Here is a 23,698-nt window from a genome sequence, read left to right on the forward strand (position 1 = left end):
GTTGCGGGCGGTGCAGTTGCTGTACCAGGCGGTGATCCAGCCATTTCAGATTGTCAGTGATGTGTACGTCGAAGAACTTAAAGCTTTCCACCTTCTCCACTGCGGTCACATCAATGTGGATAGGGGGGTGCTCCCTCTGCTGTTTCCAGAAGTCCACGATCAGCTCCTGTGTTTTGTTGACATTGAGTGATAAGAGGTTATTTTCCTGGCACCACTCAACCAGGGCCCTCCCCTCCCTCCTGTAGGTTGTCTCGTCATTGTTGGTCATCAGGCATAGTACTGTAGTGTCATCTGCAAACTTGATTGCGTTGGAGGCGTGCGTGGCCACGCAGTCATGAGTAAACGGAGTACAGGAGGGGGCTGAGCACGCACCCCCTGTGTTGAGGATCAGTGAAGTGGAGGTATTGTTTCCTACCTTCAATACCTGGGGGCGGCCTGTCAGGAAGTCCAGGACCTAGTTGCACAGGGCGGGGTTCAGGCCCAGGGCCCCAAGCTTAATGATGAGCTTGGATTGCACTATGGTGTTGAATGCTGCGCTATAGTCAATGAACAGCATTCTTACATAGGTATCCCTCTTGTCCAGATGGGATAGGGCAGTGCGATGGTGATTGCATTGTCTGTGGATCTATTGGGGCGGTAAGCAAATTGAAGTGGGTCTAGGGTGTCAGGTAAGGTAGAGGTGATATGATCCTTAACTAGCCTCTCAAAGCACTTCATGATGACGGAAGTGAGTGCTACAAGGCGATAGTAATTTAGTTCAGTTACCTTTGCTTTCTTGGGTACAGTAACAATGGTGGACATCTTGAAGCAAGTGGGGACAGCAGACTGGGATAGGGAGAGATTGAATTTGTCAGTAAACACTCCAGCCAGCTGGTCTGCGCATGCCTTGAGGATGCAGCTAGGGTTGTACTCGGCCACGGAAAAGGAGAACCCGCAGTCCTTGGTAGCGGCCGTGACGGTGGCACTGTTTTATCCTCAAAGCGGGCAAAGAAGGTGTTTAGTTTGTCGGGAAGCAAGACATCAGTGTCCACTTAATTTACAAATTAAGCATTTGTGTTATGTTGGAGTGTGCCCCTGGCTATCTGTAAAATAAATTTAAAAAAACAAGAGAATTATGCCTACTGGTTTGCCTAAAAAAAGGAATTTGAAATTATTCATACTTTTACTTTTGATACTTAAGTATATTTTAGCAATTACATTTACTTTTGATACTTAAGTATATTTAAAACCAAATACTTTAGACTTTTGCTCAAGTATTTTACTGGGTGACTTTCACTTTTACAGGAGTATGACAATTGGGTACTTTTTCCACCACTGCTGAAATCGATACTGACGAGTCAGCTGAATACAAATCAGCTGATCAAATAAAGTACTAGGCACGTGATTCCTCCACGTGTATGCCGAAAAAGAAAGATGGCGGCGGAGATTTTGTACACAATCCACTTTTATGTCTTATTTTTGCTTTTAACGGTTCGGTTTTCTTCTAGTTTTATCGGCAATGGTGATAACTACCGACGGAATGTAAGTTGGGTAGTACATTGTTGTTTACATTTCTGTTGTACAGTAATAAAGTGCTATAAAAGGTTGCTAACGTTAGCTAATCTTTTGCTGACCAGATAAAGTAGTTAACGTAATGTAACGCGTTAGCTAGCTGACGCTTTGAGAATTTAGTTAGTAAGCTAAATGCTGCTAGATAGCAAGTTATACATTTTAGCTAGTTGGTGATTACTAACATTTTGGATATACGTGTTTGGGTTTGTATTTATACCGCTAGCCATATTGTAATGATGACCAACAATCTATAAAACTATAATTTACCGTTTTGGGGGGAATCTGTACTTTTTATATGTTTGACTACTTTTACTTCACTACATTCCAAAATAAAATGATGTACTTTTTACTCCTTACATTTTCCCTGACGCCCAAAAGTACTTGTTACATTTTGAATGCTTTGCAGGACAGAAAATTTGTCTAATTCATGCAATTATCAAGAGAACATGCCTGGTCATCCCTATTGCCTCTGATCTGGCGGACTCACTAAAGACAAATGCTTAGTTTGTAAATGATGTGTGAGTGTGCCCCTGGCTATCCGTAAATACATTTTTTTTTAAACTAGAGAATTGTGCCATCTATTTTGTTTAATATAAGGAATTTGAAATGATTAATAATTTTACTTTTGATACTTAAGTAGATTTAAAACCGAATACTTTTAGACTTTTACTGAAGTCGTATTTTACTGGGTGACTTTCACTTTTACTTGAGTCATTTTTTATGAAGGTATCTTTACTTTTACTCAAGTATGACAATTGGGTACTTTTTCCACCACTGTCATTTACCCATTGTTGGACCCCAGCCAACAATGCATACTGTAGCGACATAAAGGAAAGGCACACAACTGTCTATATAAGGTCCCACAGTTGACAGTGCATGTCAGAGCAAAAACCAAGCCATGGGGTCGAAGGAATTGTCCATAGAGCTCCGAGACACGATTGTGTCGAGGCACAGATATGAGGAAGGGTACCAAAAAAATTCTGCCGCTTTGAAGGTCCCCAAGAACACAGTGGACTCCATAATTCTTAAATGGAGGAAGTGTGGAACCACCAAAACTTAGTTCGCCTGGGCGGCCAGGTCTAGTGAGCGATCGGGTAGAAGGGCCTTGGTCAGGGAGGTGACCAAGAACCAGATGATCACTCTGACAGGTCCAGAGTTCCTCTGTGGAGATGGGAGAACCTTCCAGAAGGACAACCATCTCTGCAGCTCTCCACCAATCAGGCCTTTACGGTGGAGTGGCCAGACGGAAGTCACTCCTCAGTAAAAGGGACATGACAGCCTGCTTGGAGTTTGCCAAAAGGCACCTAAAGACTCTCAGACCATGAGAAACAAGATTCTCTAGTCTGATGAAACCTAGATTGAAGTCTTTGGCCTGAATGCCAAGTGTCATGTCTGGAGGAAACCTTGGACCATCCCTACAGTGAAACATCGTGGTGGCAGCATCATGCTGTGGGGATGTTTTTCAGTGACGGGACAGGGACTGGGAGACTAGTCAGGATCAAGGGAAAGATGAACGGAGCAAAGTACAGAAATCCTTGAAGGAAACCTGCTCCAGAGCGGAGCAGGTTTCCGACTGGGGTGAATGTTCACCTTTCAACAGAACAACGACCCTAAGCACACAGCCAAGTCAACATTGGAGTGGCTTCGGGACAAGTCTCTGAATGCCCTTGAGTGGCCCAGCCAGAGCTTGAACCCGATCAAACATATCTAGAGAGACCTGAAAATGGCTGTGCAGCAACGCTTCCCATCCAACTTGACAGAGCTTGAGAGGATCTGCAGAGAAGAATGGGAGAAACTCCCCAAATACACATCTGCCAAGCTTGTAGCGTCATATCCAAGAAGACTCAAGGCTGTAATCGCTGCCAAAGGTGCTTCAACAAAGTACAGAGTAAAGGGTTTGAATACTTATGTAAATGTGATATGTGCAAAAATTTCTAAAAACCTGTTTTTGCTTTTTTGTTATGGGGTATTGTGTGTAGATTGAGAAAAATTTGGGAAAAGTCAAGGAGTCTGAATACTTTCCGAATGCGCTGTAGGTGTAGGCCTAAGTGTTTGTTTTACATTTTTATTTTATTTCACCATTATTTAACTAGGCAAGTCAGTTAAGAACAAATTCTTATTTACAATGACGGTCTAGGAACAGTGGGTTAACTGCCTTGTTCAGGGGCAGAACGACAGATTTTTATCTTGTCAGCTAATGGATACTCTAGCAACCTTTCGGTTACTGGCCCAACGCTCTAAAAACGAGGCTACCTGCCGCCCCAGTTGCTGAGATGGCTGAAACAAATATAAACTGAGCACTACTCTGTGCTGGCAATCCAGCCATGTCAAATATGAATAAATATTGATTATGAACGATCTCATTTGAGACTTCCTTGTTTACCAAGTCAGAACCAATCTGTATGTTTTTAGCGTTGTTGGCCTGCAAATCTGTTATTGATTCATGAATCACCTCTGTTTACAATTTCAGTTTGCTTGTATGATTCTCACCTGTGTCGCTATAGAAAAATTATAAAACATACTCTCTGTTTTACTTACCTCTTCCCAGGTATCCCTGGAGCTGAACCCTGGTCTGAACTCCTTGCTGACACCGCTGCCCCCTGGTGTTGGCTTGCTCCATGTGCGGGCGCTCGGCAAAAACAACACACTGCATTACCTCCTCTGCAGCCAGGGGGCGCCAGCATTACTATTGGTGCACACAAGCTCCATTTCATCCAAGGTGGAGGTAGACTGGCCTGCCTTCCTCGTGCAAAATACCACAGGCAGCCTGAAAGTGACTCCAGAGAGCAGTGTTCTGTACAGCAACGCACTCGTCTTTACCAGGGTGAGTCACCAGTAGTTCTAAATTGATGGTCATCGTGTTCGTAAGTGTCAATTGAGGTGATATTCTGAGTGGCTGATACAGGTCACATGACTGTATATCATCCAAATGCATAAACCATAAACACAAGTGAAGTGCTAGGTTTTGAACCATAATCCAGGTTATTGAAAGTAATCATTTGCATGGTCAAATTGTAGCTCTAGACATTTCTTGTAGATCATTAATGTTTGGATGGTTGTTAGCAATATAGTAATAGCTCTAACAAAACACCTGGGTATTAAAAATGGGTTGATTTCAGCCTGGACAGCCATACGTAACTCATTCACTAAACCAACTAATTTGTCTCTCGTCAGCTGTGGGAGTATGACGATGTCAACGACACAGCTGACCCTGAGCACCTACCCCCCTCCAGCTTTTTCCAGCCCTACGAGCTGCAGAATTTCACCTGGAGCGACCTGAACAAGACATTGGACCCCACGGCCCACACCGCCCTGCTTTGTGGAAGAGACGCCAGCGAGAGCTTCAGCAATGGCTCGCTCTGTCTGAAGGTAGGTGGAACTGGATCATCTAAAGCCTGCATGATGAAATTAGACATTTCATCATGAGAGATTCAGATCTTTGTCTGGATCCACTCAACAGATAGCATGGAACATGGACTCATCTCTACATTACACCACTTTTAAAGGTCTGAAAATGTCTGACAAACTTTGATTTTATGATTTTAAACTTGGTTACTGAAGTGAAGTGAGTACTACTGATCAGTGAGATTATACATTTTATTGCATGTTAGCTAACCTGTATTCAACCATTATTTTCCTAACCTAGTTCTCAGCTTTTGATGTTGAGGGGCGGGACCAAGGCTGGCCCAGTCTCTTCCACAATGCGAACTCCTCCCAGCTGAGGGTGGGGCTGGACGGCGTGGCCCCGAGGTCCAATCGCTCCCGCTTTTCCCTAGAGCTACAGGCCGTGGGAGACACCCATCCCATGAGCAGAGTGGACATGCGCCGGTCAATAGATGACGAATACACACCCTCCATATTCAAGGTAATGTCTGTGTGTGTGTGTTATAGACATGCAGTTATACTGTAGTAAATGTTACTGACTGAGTGTTTAGATGTTTATATTTCAACAAATTTTGTCTGGTTTATCATTTATGGTTGATTCATTTATGGTTGAACAGGTTCACTGTTCTAAACCTCCTTCTGTCTGTAGACTGTCACTAAAGCTGTCAGATTCTACAGTGATCTTGTCTTTCCTCTCCCTTAGCTATCTCAGTGGGTGTCCTCTCCAGTCAACTCCACCTCCACTGTTCTTGGCTACGCCCAATGGAAGCCCGTGGCCTACCGCAGGCCATCGCCTGTCTTTGAGGACGCCACTCCCTGCCGGCACTCAACCCCTGTCCCCGTAGCCCAGCCTCCCCCCTCCGGCCTGGTGCTGGCTTATTTTGGAGGGGAGCGCCAGACCACCGGGCTCAACATGACCTTCAGTATCACTGGAGACCCATTCTACAACACCACCAACTACCTTAGCTGGTAGGTAACTGTTTACATCCTATTGGTTCATCCTTGCTATAATATGTTGCATTTTAGCAACTTGAAATTAATTATACATTAAATTGCAGTTTATAGCCCCACCGTTAACCAATCATCTCACACCACCACCAACTACCTGAAATTATAATGAAATTGTCATCACTGATGATATTCTTCCTTCTCTTGCTTTTTCTCTGTCTTATTGCCTAATCTTTTCTCCTTCCTAATTCAGGACTGTGTTGGTGGGACTGGGCTCTCCTCCTGTGGACTCGTTTTCTCCCCTGGTTCTGGTCATCATGGCGGTGGGGCTGGGCACTCCCATGCTGATCATCCTGCTGGGCGGGGTGTGTCTGTCTGCAAGAACAGGCCCCAAACGCAGGTTTACGAGCCAATCAACTGAGGCCAAGCCAGGATATGTGTCCTGCCTTTAACCATTTTCTAGCCAATGAACAGAGACACCTCTGGGCCCAGTTTTTCAAGTTATCTATCTGGATTTAGCCTATCGGATACGATTAAATGCATAGAAAAAGTGTCCGGCAGGTGTCACTCTTTTTTAAAATATGAGGTGCACTGATACATGTGGAATACACCACTTGCACGGAGCTCTGTCTAATACGGCCATCCATTGTTGGCACAATCAACCAATAAATCTTTGACAGAAACTAATTTCTAACCACTTGCATAATTTAGGAATGGGCTGAATCATCCTGTGGACGAGAGCCAATTAATGAGTGCGTTTATTTGTGCTTGTGAATGCCAAAGGCTCCCATCTCAACCCTAACATTCCATGTGAGAATTTTTATACAGCAAATTGTGAAAAGGTTTCTTACTGTAGTTAGTTATACTTTATTATTACTCTTTATTATTCTTATTTTATTTATTTTTAACTCATGATGGAGTACACACTTTCAGTTCTGTGTAAAACAGTATATTATCTTATCATTGTTACTCAACAAACAGTACATGATGACATGTTACACTGAAGCGGTCTATGTTTGGCACTGCCAAGATAGGATATACTGACTTGACATGGGTCCTACACTGTCTAATGATCGACTCACGCACATATAAATATCTGACGACAGAAGAAGAGTCAGAAGGGAGCAGAGTTTTTTTTTTTTTTTCAAAACACTGATCTGAGGTCAGTTTTTTTATTGAAATGGTTTAGTAATTGGTGAAGATAAGCTAATCCTGGATCTGCGCCTGAAGGAGACCCACACCTGGAGCAGTGAGGAAAATAAATCTCAGGGAAGAACCTTATAGAAACAAGGTTTGTTGCTTTCTTTCCCAACCCCCTGGATGTTAGTTATTCTTTGGGGAAATGGGAAGCATAGTTTGGGTCCATGTGCTCTTCAAAGTAAACTGAAATGTGATCGTTCTAAAATATGTTTTAGGCTTGTTTTAAATTCTTGATTAATGTTTATTTGAGCTTCAATGTGTCAGATAAATTAAGTTAGAAATCGGCATGGATTAGAAAATGTTTTGTATGATCTTGTAATTAATGTTACATTGACGCCCAGTGTTGATTGTTGCCACAAACAAAATTGTCAAACTTCTCCTTTGGAATGAATTTAAAACATGCTTCATAATCATAATCAGGTTGTAATCACATAGAGTAAGTTGCCTTGTGGAGTATTTACCTGTGTTTTTCTATTAGGCAACAATATGTTACCTTAATTTTAGAGCTAAACGTAAAATGTAATGCGAAAACACCAGTACCTGAAATATTATTATGCAGTCTAATACACAGGTCATGTTAATTTTTATTTTGAGGAAACTTTCCCTTTAAATGAACTGAACGTTAATGTATTGTCTCAATCCATACAAGTGTCTTTTTTTAAGAAGAAATGGATAGGCAAGTTATTTACTGCTCATTTATTTTCTTTGTAAAATAATGTCTGGTACACAATGTCATTACAGAAATGTCAAGATGTTTTAAAAAAGCAACAAGGACCTCTAAATATAACTGGTTTCTTGGCCACATTTTATATACACAATATTGTTTTAGATTATATATATATATATATATATATATATATATCCATCTCTACAAGAGATGGGAAAAGGCAGGCTGTTAGAATGTACATAATTGTATTACAAAATATATATTTTTTACACAAACTACACATCTGTTTTCATTATTCATCTACATTGACACTAAGATGCAGAGGATGCCAGCTCTTGGCTGCATTTTTACATTGCAGGCAAGCATTACATTACAACTAAGAAAAAGTGCAGTCAGCTAACCAGTCATGTGAGGCAGTCAATGTCCAGTCACATGCTTTTTAAATCCCATGACATGGACCTGTCCAATCACATGAGGATGCTGTAAGAAATACCATGTCCAATCAAATTATGTCCAGCAGTGAGAGATCCTGAAACGCATAGTTAGCTGTAGTTTATCTACAACTGACATTGCTGCCATCAGAGGATACCAAGACAGCCATCTTAGTTGAAAATAGTGTTCCTGGATGCATCCAATTCCCCAGGTCACCTAAGTAGGTTAGAGCAGTGTCCTTTCACAGAGTCCTCGACCATGTCTCCATCTGCCAGCTTGTTAAGCTCCTCCAGGTCTAGGGGATCGATCTGAAGGGTGTTATCCAGGGCAAAGGGGTCCGCATCAAATCCCAGCATGGGCAGTACTCCAGAGAAATCCTCAAAAGCTGTTTTGTCTATTAAGTGGGAAACAAAGATAAAGCGGATAAGAGAAAAAGATTATGACCGGGATTCAATCCCGAATGCGGGTTACAGGCATTGTGGGTTACAGGCATTTTAAAGGTAATGCTCCCGTACGCGGAGTTCCCATTCACGGTAAACGCTGCATATGTCGGCTCAATCGGAAATTGCCTTTAAAAGCCGCAATACCTATAACCCGCAATCGGATTGAATCCCGGCCAAAGTTTTAAAATAGACAAGATAAGCTTTATAAAGGTTAAAATCGCGGTGCCAATTTTTTTTAAACCATGTTTATGATTCAATTGCCAGGTTCAACATTTCAGGAAATGGACTTGTAACTGTCTGGATGAAACAACACCCTGTGTAAATTGAAAATAAGGTAACACTTCCCCCAAATGTTAACTATTTAACTGCAGCAAGCGATTAAAAAGTACAAGAGGGGGAAGGAGTGGGTCCTACCTGTCATAAGGATGTTATGACAGTCCACACTGCTTTGGTTCTGGCAGTGGACGGACATCTGAGGTACCTGGTTCCCACAGTAAACCCCTCCATCTTTCCCAACCACAGATTGAGGCCCAGAATCTCCCCAGAGAGGCTCCTTACTGAGTTGTCCCAGCTGGGCAGAGTTGTGGACAACCAACAAAAATTAGAGACCGTTAGATTAAAACTATGGACACTGAATGAATCGACAGGTAAAATAGAGTTGTCCTTTCAATACTGTTAGATTATTTACAGTTTTAGGTTTTAGGTTACCTGCTGGGAAAGCGCCTGAGTCTGGCTGGGTGTGAGGTGTAGGCCCATGTAGGACTCATTCTGGAAATGATCCAGTATGGAAGAGTCCTAAGAAAGCAGAAAGGGGGCGAGTAAAGCATTAATAGGGCTGCACATTGAAATTATAATTGCAATATTGACATGTGCAATACCCATATCGCATGCAATATTTTGAAACGCATCTCAGCCGCGTGTAACATCCGTTTTGATAGTTTACTTGTTTTTTCTATCTTGCGGCTGCTTCCCTCACACAACAAGCCCGCCCCCTGTCACTCTAGCAGCACAGTTCCCCAGTTAGATTCACTATACAGATGTAGCATCTTAATTTGAGCCAGTTTGCTACAGTAGAATAATCCTGCAGCAAAAGGGCATTTGAAATATTATGTGGATTATAATTAATGGACATGTTTGTAGGGGTTGATACATTTATGGTAAGGGAAAATCAAGTCTGAAATTTCAAAGTGGAAATTACAAACTTCAAATGCCTTTATAAACCTCAAATACAATACAAGTTTTACAGGTACGTTCTCCTGCAACAAGGTTATCAAATTAAGATCCTACATCTGTAAGTTTGCCTGTGGTTCTGTTAGGTCAAATGCAGTCAACTGTCCCAAACAAGAACGATGCTGCTTTCCACTATGCTTCTACATTCTATTCCAACAGTACACCAAAGTTTTTTGAGCTATATTGCAAATTCAAACTGCAAAATCTGATCAAAAAATCGCAATTCAATTTTTTTGCCCATATTGTGCAGCCCTACATTACCATACCTTACTGATAGACATCAAATGGCCTCTTACTGGCCCTAAACATAGCCTAAACTGGCCCTAAACATAGCCTACATCACAGACAAAACAAAGAGGCTGATAAAAGAGCAAAATGTACACTGGCACAAAGCCAAAACAAACAAACTCAAACTAGTGAAAACAGGTTATTATTATTATTATTCTTGTTATTCTCACATTGTAGAGGTCCGGACTGTTGTCCATGAAGGAGTTCATCTGTGAGGAGATTTTGGTCGACAGAATCTGGTCCTTCTGACCTTGCACCTTTTGATGTGACCAGCTCCTTCCCTGGGCTTGGGTCTGATGCTTACGAGTCATCTGCATCGTTGGTACTTTTTGTGGATTTGACATGTTCTGCCCACACAAGTTGAGGCTCTGAGATGGCGGGTATGCACACTGGAGATGCCACTGATGTTGCTGCTGTTGTTGCTGCTGCTGGTTGCCATTTTGCCGCTGCTGCTGCTGTTGGTATGGTTGAAACTGCTGGTGCTGCTGTTGCTGCTGTAGCACCTCATCTTGTCGAAGTGCTCGGTGTTGCTGAGGTTGTCTTCGGTATGCTTGTTGTTGATACTGTTGCTGATGTGGGTTCTGCTGGTGTGGGTGTTGCTGGTGCAGCTGGTATTGTTGCCTTTGCTTCTCTGGCTGTTGCTGTGGGAGGTTTTGGTACACTTGTTTCTGTTGTTGCTGCTGCTCTTGTTGTCGTTGATGCTGTTCCTTCTGTAATTGATGTAAGTGTTGTTGCTGTAAGTTCTCACACTGGTTTGACCCACTTTGACGTTGCTGTTTTGTGTCCAGGTCCTGATCTTCTGTCTCGACATGCTGGATCTGGCATTGATATAGTTGATTTGGGTGTTGGTACTGTTGTTGATGGTGATATTCCACTCGTTGGAGATTGTGTGTCTGTGGGAGCTGTTGCTGTGGGTGTTGATGATGATGTTGTTGCTGCTGCTGATGTACACCTTGTTGTTGCAGATCCCTGGATTTCTCGTGGTGTGGTGGCGTTTTCTGCGGTTCCTGCCTGGGTTGCTGCTGCCCCTCTGTCAGAGAATGCTGCCGCTGTGGCAGACCTCTATGCATGGGCTGCTGAGCTGCTGGAGTACCCTCGTATTGAGGTTGGCAGTGACGATACCCTGGTGGCCTTGACTCCTGTGGTAATTGGTTGGTGTTCAGGAGAACTCCCTTGGAATTTAAATAAGAGTAATACATCAAACTGTCTTAATATGGAATTATATGAAATAATCGTATTAACGAAAACAATGATGTCACTTAAATTCCAGTTTGCTTGAGATACCTGAGTTATAGAAGATAACTTTGGAGACCCAACCGGTGAAAACTGTTTAGATTGGAGCCAGCGAGACTCTCCACCAGTGGGAACGACCAGTGGGCTGAGGGGAGTCCGCCTCCTTGCCGGAGGCACCTGCGTCTGGCTAGTTGGACGTGGGGAGCAGGATAGCGAAGAGGAGGAGCAAGAGCGAGATCCACCAATCCCACTGCTGTAGCTACAGTGGCTAGTTGTTGATTGCAGGGATAGGCCGCTTAGGGACGAACTGCTGAGGAAGGACTGGAGGGATTGGTTGCTAGGGGATGACTGCAAGGAAGTGTTGCTGAGTGAGAAGTTCAAGGAGGTGGAGCTTAGAGAGCTGGAAAGGGAGTGGCTGCTGAGAGAGGATTGGATATTGGGGATGCTGTGGGAGGACTGGAGCAATGGGTTACTGTATGAGCCTTGGAGAGACAACGACAAACCTGAGAATACAGAATAAATGGACACCATCATCACCATATGAACATACCTAAACTGGCACCGACATACAGTAAGAACTTAGCACACAGACAAACACACCTGGCAAGGGAAATTCATCGTCCCTGGCTCCAAGGTGAGAGGGAGTTCCAGGTAGGTGGCCAGTGCTGCAGGCAGTGGGTTTGTCTGGGTCCACACCTACTGGCTGTGGGGAGGGAAGGTGCAGGCTGGAGAGGTCGGGCAAGGAGCCACTCACATTGAGAGCGGAAGGGACGTTGAGAGCACTGAACTGCTGATCTGGCGAGAACAGGATGCTGGAGAAAACCACAAGAGGGAAAGATAGGAGAAAGGGAGGTTCAGCTAGGGCCCAGGGGTTGAATTTATTTTTGATAATATTCATTTGAAAAAAGCGGAACTTACTTTACACCAGGGAATTTACGTGATTTGATTCCAGTGGGAAGTGCAGGACACTAGGATGAGAAACAATTAGCAAGGATACCTCAGGTACATCAATGAGAAAAATAGTCATGCATCTGCTAGACTAAATAGAGAAATGTTGCACCCATTCGCATAGGAAATATGAAGCATTGTGGATGGTTACATTGGCAGGAAATAGGAGAATAATACCTTCTTGGTATTTCTTAATGGTTTTCCCTCTTCTAGGACATTCTCCTCAATCGGAGGCACTGGATATGGAAAGACTGAGTTGACAAAGAGGAAACCATCAAATGGATTAACCTTTGGCATAGAAAATAAAACTCACTTTCAAGAGGCATTCGCCATAATCAACTAAGGACTAACGCAGGAACACTGAACACAATACTATGACTATTTCAATACAACCGGAGGCATTGTGGACTTACCACCATGTCTGTTCCGTGAGGTTAAAGCCTGCTGGTTGGGGCTCAAATGGTCCCCTGTGTGGGTGTTCCTCACACTGGTGTGCAGGGCCGAGTCTGAGTTAGTTCTGGGGAGGAGAGCACACATCTTAGAGGGGAAAGCAAGAGCTTAGAAGAACAGTGGAGAAACACCATGGATACATTGCTCACCTATTAAGTGCTGTGATGGGAAGGTGCATCTGGTGGCTTTCGTCCACTGGAGAGCTGCTAGACCAGTTCCTTTTCATGTGACAGAATCAGAGTCAAATATGTATTAAGATATTTATTAGGAAGTGAACTAAACATATCAGTTTGGATCCATTACCTTCTCCAGCTGGGTTCGGGTGGTGGAGACAGATGAACTGAGCGGTAGGGAGAGTTGTCAGTCTGTGACGGAGTGTTAAGGCTACACACAGTGCCCTTAGAAAAACCTAGGCATAGACCTACTGTTGGCAAACAATGGTACGAAAAGTTGACAGGGCATTGTCTGCACTGTGCGGTGTACATAATTAATCCCCTTATCTGTTTCTTAAGTGGATCAACATTTAACCTCTTAGAAAAAAAGGTGCTATCTAGAACCTACAAGGGTTCTTCGGCTGTCCCATAGGAGAACTCTTTGAATAACCCTTTTGGTTCCAGGTGGAACCATTTCCACAGAGAGTTCTACATGGAACCCAAAAAGGGTTCTACCTACAACCCAAAAGGGTTCTACCTGGAACCAAAATGGGGACAGCCGAAGAACAGTAGTGTGGCATTTGACCCCAGCCCGCTTTTACACACAATAGATGTTTGGTCATCTTGCAATAGGCAGGAAGTAGGCTACTGTGGATTTAAGGCAATAGTTCACCCCTTTATTGCAATATATTTATTGCAATATATAACTATTGCTTTACATCCACTTTTATGGTCGTCCTCCAGTGCTTGACTTGGGCAGGTGCTCACCGGAGCTGAGTACTGGCACCACCATTTTACTACTGTTTGAGCTCCTGTTCCTCTTCTAGAATATTAGCTCAAAAGTATTGTGGAGCTCCTGCACCTAAATGTAAACAGTGCTGGCACCCAAAATGAGCACAGGCACCTATTTTAGTCCAAGTCAAGTACTGTCGTCCTCCATGCACTTCAGATATCTGGAGTGCATGGAGGACGAGCATCATTTCTGTGTGCTTACTTTACTAGAGTAGCAAATGGCTAACGTTAGCATTGACCATTAGAAAACCTTGCCCTAATAGCTTCTGTTTGTGCTTTAGCCAACTATGAATCACAGCCAGTCCTATGTTAGTGTTCACCAATCTTTTCTTAGTCAAGATCCCTTTCTGAGTCAAAATGCAAGCCGAGATCTACCGCTCAGATTCTTTTTTTAAACACGACTTAAAAAACATAAGCCTATACAACATTAACCCATTGAAAACAGTTATGTAGCAATGAGGTTTGTGCAGTAGGCTATAGGCCCAATACCTTATCACTGCATATTGGCAACGCTTGAATTGCCCTGCCAATGTTGTTCTTCTCAGACCCTTTTGAAGTTATATTTAAAATAAATGGTATATAAGGTATATGATCACACTGGTAATATATCACTTATTGTATTACTTGTGAATATATTTTTTACTGGACTGAAGGCCTGCATCTGATGGTCAGTCTGAGGGGAGGTATTGGTATTTGGTATTTTATTAGGATCCCCATTAGCTGTTGCAAAAGCAGCAGCTACTCTTCCTGGGGTCCACACAAAACATGAAACATAATACAGAATGACATAATACAGAACATCATTACACAAGAACAGCTCAAGGACAGACCTACATACATTTTTAAAAAGGCACACGTAGCCTACATATCAATGCTTACACAAAAACTATCTAGGTCAAATAGGGGACTCACCGTCCCTTCTCTCTCCCTCTGCTGAGAAAAGGGACACAGTCCTCCAGCTGATGGCGAAACTTAAGTCGAACTGCATTACTTCTGCCTCGTGCACCAATTCATGTTGTTAGTCCTATGACCAGAGAAAGTGAAATATTCTTATATTAAAAAAGACACAAGCCGCAAATAATAACGCAAGTTTATCAAAACGCGCATTTTATGGCTTATTAAACTTTTGAACTAAGTGTTTACAGTGCTGAATAACAACTTAAACATGAACTTACTCATAAAAACAGCAGCTCTTTGCTATATTCATTGAGTCTCTCTCTAGTCAGGGTTTTTAAAGTTTTGAAATTTCACATTATCAACTTTGCTGTGCGTTTGAGGCTTCTTTTTACAGTCTATGGCACGAGGAAACTGTTGGGACACAGTGATCTGAGCTATCTGATTGGCCTATAGGTGCACTTGATTTGCTATCAACTATGCAGGCTGGGCCTGCCGGGTAGGCGGAGTTCTACCTTCATAGATATGAAATGGTTCAAAATGGGAACACTTTGCCTTCCCGGCGCTAGGGCTGCTGAATCAAGTGCACCTACCGTCAACAACACGAAACAAATACAAAAATAGAAACGTAAGGTTTTATCGTTGTTTTTCTTAATGAAATGTTTGGTGATTGACTAGGACTGGCTTGACCGGTTGGTGACCACTGTCCTATGGGATCAACTAAGCAATACAGACATTGTTACACTAACAGTGACCTCACTTCACGTTGTCACTTTAAGTGACCCGTCAGTCACTGCCTGCCCTTTGACTGAGCATAAAGGATACATGTCTCCTGTTTTGCCTGACTGGGAAACTGAGCCGCCCCTCTCCTTGTGCCCGCTCTGCCATTGGGTGAAGTCTTATGGGGCAGCCATTGTCTGGACTACAGGGGAGCTGACCCTAACAGAGTCAGACAGATCAAGGGTTCATTTGACTTTCAGAGGCCTACAGTTGAAGTCGGAAGTTTACATACACTTAGGTTGGAGTCATTAAAACTCATTTTTTAACCACTCCACAAATATCTTGTTAAGAAACTATAGTTTTGGCAAGTCGGTTAGGACATCTACTTTGTGCATGACACAAGTAATTTGTCCAACAATTGTTTACAGACAGATTATTTCACTTATAATTCACTGTATCACAATTCCAGTGGGTCAGAAGTTTACATACACTAAGTTGACTGTGCCTTTAAACAGCTTGGAAAATTCCATAAAATTATGTCATGGCTTTAGAAGCTTCTGATAGGCTAATTGACATAATTTGAGTCAATTGGAGGTGTACCTGTGGACGTATTTCAAGGCCCTACAAACTCAGTGCCTCTTTGCTTGACAAGTATAAACACCATGGGACCAGCCGTCATACCGCTCAGGAAGGAAACGCGTTCTGTCTCCTAGAGATGAATATACTTTTGTGCGAAAAGTGAAAATCAATCCCAGAACAACAGCAAAGGACCCTGTGAAGATGCTGGAGGAAACAGGTACAAAAGTATCTATATCCACAGTAAAACGAGTCCTATATCGACACAACCTGAAAGGCCGCTCAGCAAGGAAGAAGCCACTGCTCCAAAACCGCCATAAAAAAGACAGACTACGGTTTGCAACTGCACATGGGGACAAAGATGGTACTTTTTGGAGAAATGTCCTCTGGTCTGATGAAACAAAAATAGAAGTGTTTGGCCATAATGACCATCGTTATGTTTGGAGGAAAAAGGGGGAGGCTTGCAAGCAGAAGAACACCATCCCAACCGTGAAGCACGGGGGTGGCAGCATCATGTTGTGGGGGTGCTTTGCTGCAGGAGGGACTGGGCACTTTACAAAATAGATGGCCTCATGAGGCAGGAAAATTATGTGGATATATTGAAGCAACATCTCAAGACATCAGTCAGGAAGTTAAAGCGTGGTCGCAAATGGGTCTTCCAAATGGACAATGACCCCAAGCATACTTCCAAAGTTGTGGCAAAATGGCTTAAGGATACAAAGTCAAGGTAATGGAATGGCCATCACAAAGCCCTGACCTCAATCCTATAGAAAATTTGTGGGCAGAACTGAAAAAGCGTGTGTGAGCAAGGAGGCCTACAAACCTGACTCAGTTACACCAGCTCTGTTAGGAGGAATTGGCCAAAATTCACCCAACTTATTGTGGGAAGCTTGTGGAAGGCTACCCAAAACGTTTGACTCAAGTAAAACAATTTAAAGGCAATGCTGCCAAATACTAATTGGGTGTATGTAAACTTCTGACCCACTGGGAATGTGATGAAAGAAATAAAAGCTGAAATAAATCATTCTCTCTACTATTATTCTGACATTTCACATTCTTAAAATAAAGTGGTGATCCTAACTGACCTAAGACAGGGAATTTTTACTATGATTAACTGTCAGGAGTTGTGAAAAACTGAGTTTAAATGTATTTGGCTAAGGTGTATGTAAACTTCCTGACAACTGTACATCATATGACCATTGCTATAGCCTACATGTATGTAAATAGGCTAATAAATAGACAAATAGTTATAAATAGTAAGTCATGTAGTTAAAAGTCATGTTAGTAATAACTCTCACCTGTGGATCTGAAGTGCTTCTCCCAATCTGGTTGACATTGGGAAGGGAGCCTCCGTAATAAGTGCCCAGGCTTCTGGCCTGCCGCGCTCTCTGGACCTGAATCTGAGACCCGGAAAGAGTGGGTGGGTGGGGGGGGGGGGGGGATAAAGGAGGAGTGAATAAAGACAACAACTAGTTTCATTTGGTTAATTACCAGAAAAAGCTAATGTTATAATAGTCTCACTTGTATAATGGAATTACTGGTAATTGTAAAACTGAGACAAAGTATATTCCGTATATATTGACACTATAAGAGTGAGTCAAGGTTACTGTTGGCTCAATCTCGGAAAGAATACCCCCCGACTGCCAACCCTTGGCATGAACATGGAAATCAGATACTGTAGGACAAATACCCTGGCATACTTCAAAAGCCAATGTGTAATAAACCATAAGTATAGCTGACTACCATCTCCTATTGCTATTTTAAGGATAGTGTTGCATGGTGGTTAGGTAACATGACGAATTCGGGTATTAATGATATGTAAAGTGTAGGCTATGCAGAAGGTCAAAGAGCTACCTTAAAACAAGTGCCATGAAGTGTAGGCTCCTCCCTTTCAAGCCAGAGCAGGGGGCTGCACCTCATTTCCCCTGACACCCAACCTGGTCTCATTGACTAAACGTAACATAGTAAATGTAAATCCAGGACACTCAAATTTGTATGATATGTTACGTTTGGTATGGTTACATAAGACAGATTGTTACTTAAGGAAAAAACAAAAGTAGGGTGGAACCCGGATATCTAGCAACCCAAAATTGGGGCGGTAGCCTAGTGGTTAGAGCATTGGGCTAGTAACCGAAAGGTTGCAAGTTTGAATCCCCCAGCTGACAAGGTACAAATCTGTTGTTCTGCCCCTGAACAAGGCAGTTAATTGAATATAAGAATTTGTTCTTAACCTCTTAGTGAATAGGGGGCGCTGTTTTCACTTTGGGAAAAAATCGTGCCCAAATTAAACGGCCTCGTACTCTGTTCTAGATCATACGATATGCATATTATTATTACTATTGGATAGAAAACACTCTGACGTTTCTAAAACTGTTTGAATTATATCTGTGAGTAAAACAGAACTCATTTGGCAGCAAACTTCCAAACAGGAAGTGAAAATTCTGAAAATTGGGCTCTGTGTAAGGCCTTGCCTATTCAATTGCCTTTTATTTATGGATCTGTATGCACTTCATACGCCTTCCACTAGATGTCAACAGGCAGTAGAATGTTGAATGGGGTGTCTAGCTTGATGTGAGACCGAATGAGAGCTTTTGGAGTGACAGGTCCGCCCTATTGGCAGTATTCAGCTGCGCACCAGGGAACACTACATTGTTTTCTGCAATGCGTTAGGTATACACGACGAAATGCTCCGTCTTCGACGTTATTGGATACATATGAGAAAAACATCATAAAGATGGATTTTCAACTGAGTTTGACCAGTTTATTCAACGTTTATTGTGACTTTTGGAATTTTTCGTTCCATGCGTCAAGAGTTGATGGACATGTGCGATCCACAATGCTAGCCAAAGTTGCTAATTCGACAGAAGAAATGGACATTCTAAAACAAAACAACGATTTATTGTGGAACTAGGACTCCTTGCACTACATTCTGATGGAAGATCATCAAAGGTAAGAGAATATTTATGATGTTATTTCGTATTTTTGTGGAATATGTTGGCTCCAACATGGCGGAGAATGGCTGGGCGCTGTCTCAGAATATTGCATGCTGTACTTTGTACTAAAGTTATTTTTTAAATCTAACACAGCGGTTTCATTAAGAACCAGTGTATCTTTCATTTGCTGTACAACATGTATTTTTTAGCTAAGTTTATGATGAGTTTTTTGGTTAGATTACGTGACTGTCCAAAATATCTCCGGACAATTTGGTGCATTATGGCGCCGTATTCACAATGTAAAACCACGATTTGGACCTATAAATATGCACATTTTCGAACAAAACATAAATGTATTGTATAACATGATGTTATAAGACTGTCATCTGATGAAGTTGTTCAAAGGTTAGTGATTAATTTTATCTCTATTTGTGGGTTTTGTGAAAGCTATGTTAGCGGTGAATAAATGGCGTTGTGTGTTTGGCTATTGTGGTGAGCTAACATAAATATATATTGTGTTTTCGCTGTAAAACACTTTAAAAAAACGGAAATATTGGCTGGATTCACAATATGTTTATCTTTCATTTGCTGTACAACATGTATTTTTCATAAATGTTTTATGATGAGTATTTATGTATTTCACGTTGCTCTCTGTAATTATTCTGGCTGTTTTGGTGCTATTTGTGACGGTGGCTGCAATGTAAAACTACGATTTATACCTATAAATATGCACATTTTCGAACAAAACATAAATGTATTGTATAACATGATGTTATAAGACTGTCATCTGATGAAGTTGTTCAAAGGTTAGTGATTAATTTTATCTCTATTTGTGGGTTTTATGAAAGCTATGTTTGCGGTGAAAACATGGCGTTGTGTGTTTGGCTATTGTGGTGAGCTAACATAAATATATATTGTGTTTTCGCTGTAAAACATTTTAAAAATCGGACATGTTGGCTGGATTCACAAGATGTTTATCTTTCATTTGCTGTATTGGACTTGTTAATGTGTGGAAGTTAAATATTTCTATAAAATATTTTTGAATTTCGCGGAATGTTGTGGGTGTTCCGCTAGCGGAACCCCAGGGCGAGAAAGGTTAACTGACTTGCCTAGTTAAATAAAGGTAAAATAAAAAGCGTACGTGTTTTAATCACATCACGGACAACTTTAGCATTTGAGCTAATTAGCAACTTTTCAGCTACTTACTTATTTTTATCCAAAAACGTTCCTTATCCCAGGATACTTCAACTGGTGACTATTCAAAAGAATAAAGAAAAAGGAGCATTCAGTTGCTGTGTAAATCTGATACATTTTTTGACGGGCCAAACAAACAATAGGCTTACGTTTTGCCATGAATCGCTTACGCTTCGGCATGAATCGCTTTCATCGGCCACTCTGATGAAGGCAATTCATGCCGAAACGTAGGCCTATTGTTTGTTTGTCCCGTCAATAAATCGATCAGGTTTATGCAGCAACAGAGTGCTCCTTTTTCTTTATTCTCCCATATGGTAAGGAATGTTTTTTGCATTTTCAAGCCCTTCAGTCAAGCACCTGATCCCCCCCCCCCCCCCCCCCCCTTTTCGTTTAAGCTGTGCTGAAGCGCATTTGGGTATACCTTTTTACCATTGTTCTTTTTAGCTACTTTGCAAATACTTAGCATGTTAGCTAACCCTTCCCCTGACGCTAACCTTAACCCTTTTAGCTAACCCTAAACCCTAGCCTAGCTAATGTTAGCCAGCTAGCTAACGTTAGCCACCTAGCCTGAATTTGTAACATATCATACGTTTTCCAAATTCTTAACATATTGTACGTTTAGCAAATTCGTAACATATAATACGAATTGTAATTTGTATCATATCATACGAAATAGGTGATGGACATCCACAAATTAATACATTCTCATACGAAACGTAACATATCATATCATACTAAATGGAGTATCCCGGATTTACATACAGAATAATACAAAAAGCTGAGACCAGGTTGCGACACCAGAGGCTTATTCAATAGGATTCTGCATTGTGTTCACAACATTGAAGATTGAGGTGCAATGTAGCCCAGCTATAACATGGACAGTGCGCTCTATAACACAGAATAGGGAAACGCAAACTTGCGAACTTTACACATACGTCTACCATGTTTCAAACATATATTTATTACACCCCCGGCAAAAAGCTGGAGTCAAATGCACAGAAGGCAATTAGATTCCAAAACGATAACATAAAGTATCATATTATCCACTACTTAATACACTCATTGAACTGTGAGGTTGTAGCACTCCAACTGTGTACTGGTACAATGACACTCCCATAGAAATAGAATAGTAATTATATTTAATATTGACACAATAACAAATCAGCACACTCCTAGCCTAATAGACACCCCCATGAATAGCAACGTGAGGACATAGCCCATAAATCTTAACATATTTACATTGTTCAAATCTACTATGCAGGCTACCCCATGAGTGCAATTTGTAATTCTAGCCTTGGAGGTTGTGGGCAGCCTGCACTCCATGCAGCTGTATGACAAATCAACAGGTGTTATAAGCATGCAATACATGTGGTATAAGTATATATAAAGCATATATTATGTTTAAAGATTACAGTTAGAGTGTTTTGAAGTTAAATTATATTGACACTTTGGATTAAACTGAGATTTGTCAACCAGGGTATAGCCTATTTGCGGTGATAGTTTCTATATTGCAAAATTGAGCGCGCTGCTTGATATGGCCTGGAATTTATTGCGCCTCTGAAAAGTGAAAACAAAGTCCTCTGACTGTCTGGTGGTCAACATTACTGACGTTTGATTTTTTTTGACAGCTTTGTGGTTACTCTAGTTTTATCAACACGAAGCGCGTAGGCCTGTCCTCTTGACTCACCCTGGTGGAAGTGATGTCCATCATAACCTCCTGAAAGGCTGCGGTGTCCTCAGCTTGCCGCTGGGTGAGGAGTGCTATCTTCTCGCTAAACTTTCGCGGATTGCAGGACCCAGAACTAGAGCCTGGCCCCAGGCCTATCCCGCAGCCCCCGTTGCCTGTACCTGCCATAAACATAATGGATCACAATTAGTGTACAATTAACGGGACACAAGCCCCTAGAGAACAAGTTGCAAGCCGAGACGGACGACTTTATGCACGTCATTTCGAAACGCTTTGTGGGATATGTTGTTTTTTAATAGAAGTGGGAGGCGTGTAAACCACAAAATTAAACTACAAGACCCATGCTTAGTTTTTTCATCACAGACAAAACAACTTTGTGGATATGGGGTATGTGGTTTTGAGTGTTGTGTCCCATTACATTGTGACGACGTTGTAATTACATTGTTGTTACATAGTGCCTGTTTATAGTTTCTTACAGGTTAACTATGTCTAATTTATTATAGATTTATATATCACCTCACCATAGAACAATTGTCCTTTTTTGTTGATCACTTAGTCCTCTCTTTTGTGAGTTTATTCCCAAATCATTGGCCATAACCAACCTGGTATAATTGTATTATAGAACTGTGTATCTACCAAACAGAGAATTAGTGAACATAAAAGTTAAATCAGGAGAAACGACAGGGATTATCCAGTCGCTGTACATTTCAATGACTTGAAGCATGACATTTCCACCTTTAGATTTTGTGGCATAGAGAAAGTTAAGATATCAGACAGGGGAGGAGATATTAATAATACTCTGAGTAAAAGAGAATGTTTTTGGATTTTCACCCTCCAGACATTATTTCCTAAAGGACTTAATGATGAAACGCCTATGTATGTTATGTTGTGAATTTGAACATGAAATATGTGTCTATTGTAGATTATTCTGACGTTTTTCGTACGATGTATCCAATGATTAATGAAAACTTGCTATGTCCTCATTGAGGTTTTACAGACGTGCTCAATACGCCTTATTTATACACTTTTGTAATATTTATGAAATGCATATTGTTATATTTGGTAGCACTTATTTGTTTTTCCTTTGCCTCCAACCCCCTTCGATGTGTAGAACGGATGTGGGTGGGGCCAGGTCTACATAAGGGTGCAAATTTTAAAAAATCACAAAAGCTCTGACGAAGGCTGTGAGGCCGATACGTAAGCTTATTAAATATTGGTGATACTATCAAGAGCAGTGTGCGGTTTCCTTTTTCCTTCATCTTGTTCAATTGTTGCCATGCACCTGCAAATAAGATTGCTCAGATGTGCGAGTGCCTTTTGAATTATGAATAGACATAGCCATGGTCTACCAGTATATATAATGTAATAACAGTATTGGAGACACGGTGTACCTGTATCTCCAATAATCTGCGGTACCCACTTATGTATCACCCTTACAAAAAAAGATGGCAGTTTTGAAACTGCAGTTAAAAGTGCAGTAACTGCTGTCAACTGTGGTATTTTGGACGCAGTAATTGCAGAATAACTGCAGTTGAACAGCAGTTATGCTGCACTGTAACACACTGCAAAATTACTGCAATAAAAAAAACGGTTATTTTGGAAGCAGTATTTGAAGCATACTGGAGTTACACTGCACTCTAAATAGAGTTATACTACATTGTACTGCAGTTATACTGCACCCCGACAGCAATCTTTTTTTTCATAAGGGCAGGTATTGGGGACATGCATTGGCTACGGCCAACTGGAAATGAAGTAGGCCTACATTTGATCTGACATGATCAAATATCAAGTTAGATAATACAGAGCAATATTATACATAAGGCCAATGTATGCCCAAAAGATACCTTTGAATGAAAGTATAATAGAGTAGTTAGTCATCATCCGGGCAGACCGGGCCCCTAGTCATTTCAGTTATCCAACATCATTTGTCATATAAATTGTTTTCCAGTTCTTTCACTAACAGCAGACCTAGACAC

The 23,698-nt window shown here is 41.6% G+C and overlaps 1 protein-coding gene and 1 pseudogene across 2 annotated transcripts; one reads left to right on the forward strand and one right to left on the reverse strand.

The window, feature by feature from the left end:
- The first annotated feature begins 1,385 nt into the window (after positions 1-1,385).
- LOC120022099 lies at positions 1,386-8,024 on the forward strand (annotated as a pseudogene).
- On the reverse strand, positions 7,765-21,969 carry LOC120022098 (CREB-regulated transcription coactivator 2-like). 2 transcript variants are annotated; one of them, XM_038965918.1, is made up of 14 exons: positions 21,723-21,969; positions 17,207-17,308; positions 15,438-15,551; positions 13,078-13,139; positions 12,924-12,992; positions 12,738-12,841; positions 12,502-12,560; positions 12,295-12,344; positions 11,977-12,188; positions 11,428-11,879; positions 10,314-11,315; positions 9,334-9,420; positions 9,040-9,196; positions 7,765-8,576 (listed from the first exon to the last, which is right to left on the reverse strand). In XM_038965918.1, exons 1-14 carry the CDS (start codon positions 21,894-21,896, stop codon positions 8,395-8,397), a joined length of 2,826 nt encoding a protein of 941 aa, XP_038821846.1. In that variant the 5' UTR covers positions 21,897-21,969; the 3' UTR covers positions 7,765-8,394. The 2 variants fall into 2 exon arrangements, with proteins under 2 accessions (XP_038821846.1, XP_038821845.1); XM_038965917.1 differs by having other exon boundaries at positions 12,502-12,575.
- Positions 21,970-23,698: the final 1,729 nt, after the last annotated feature.

This window comes from Salvelinus namaycush, chromosome 27 (assembly GCF_016432855.1).
Source record: "Salvelinus namaycush isolate Seneca chromosome 27, SaNama_1.0, whole genome shotgun sequence".
In the NCBI taxonomy this organism is placed as follows: Eukaryota; Metazoa; Chordata; class Actinopteri; order Salmoniformes; family Salmonidae; genus Salvelinus; species Salvelinus namaycush.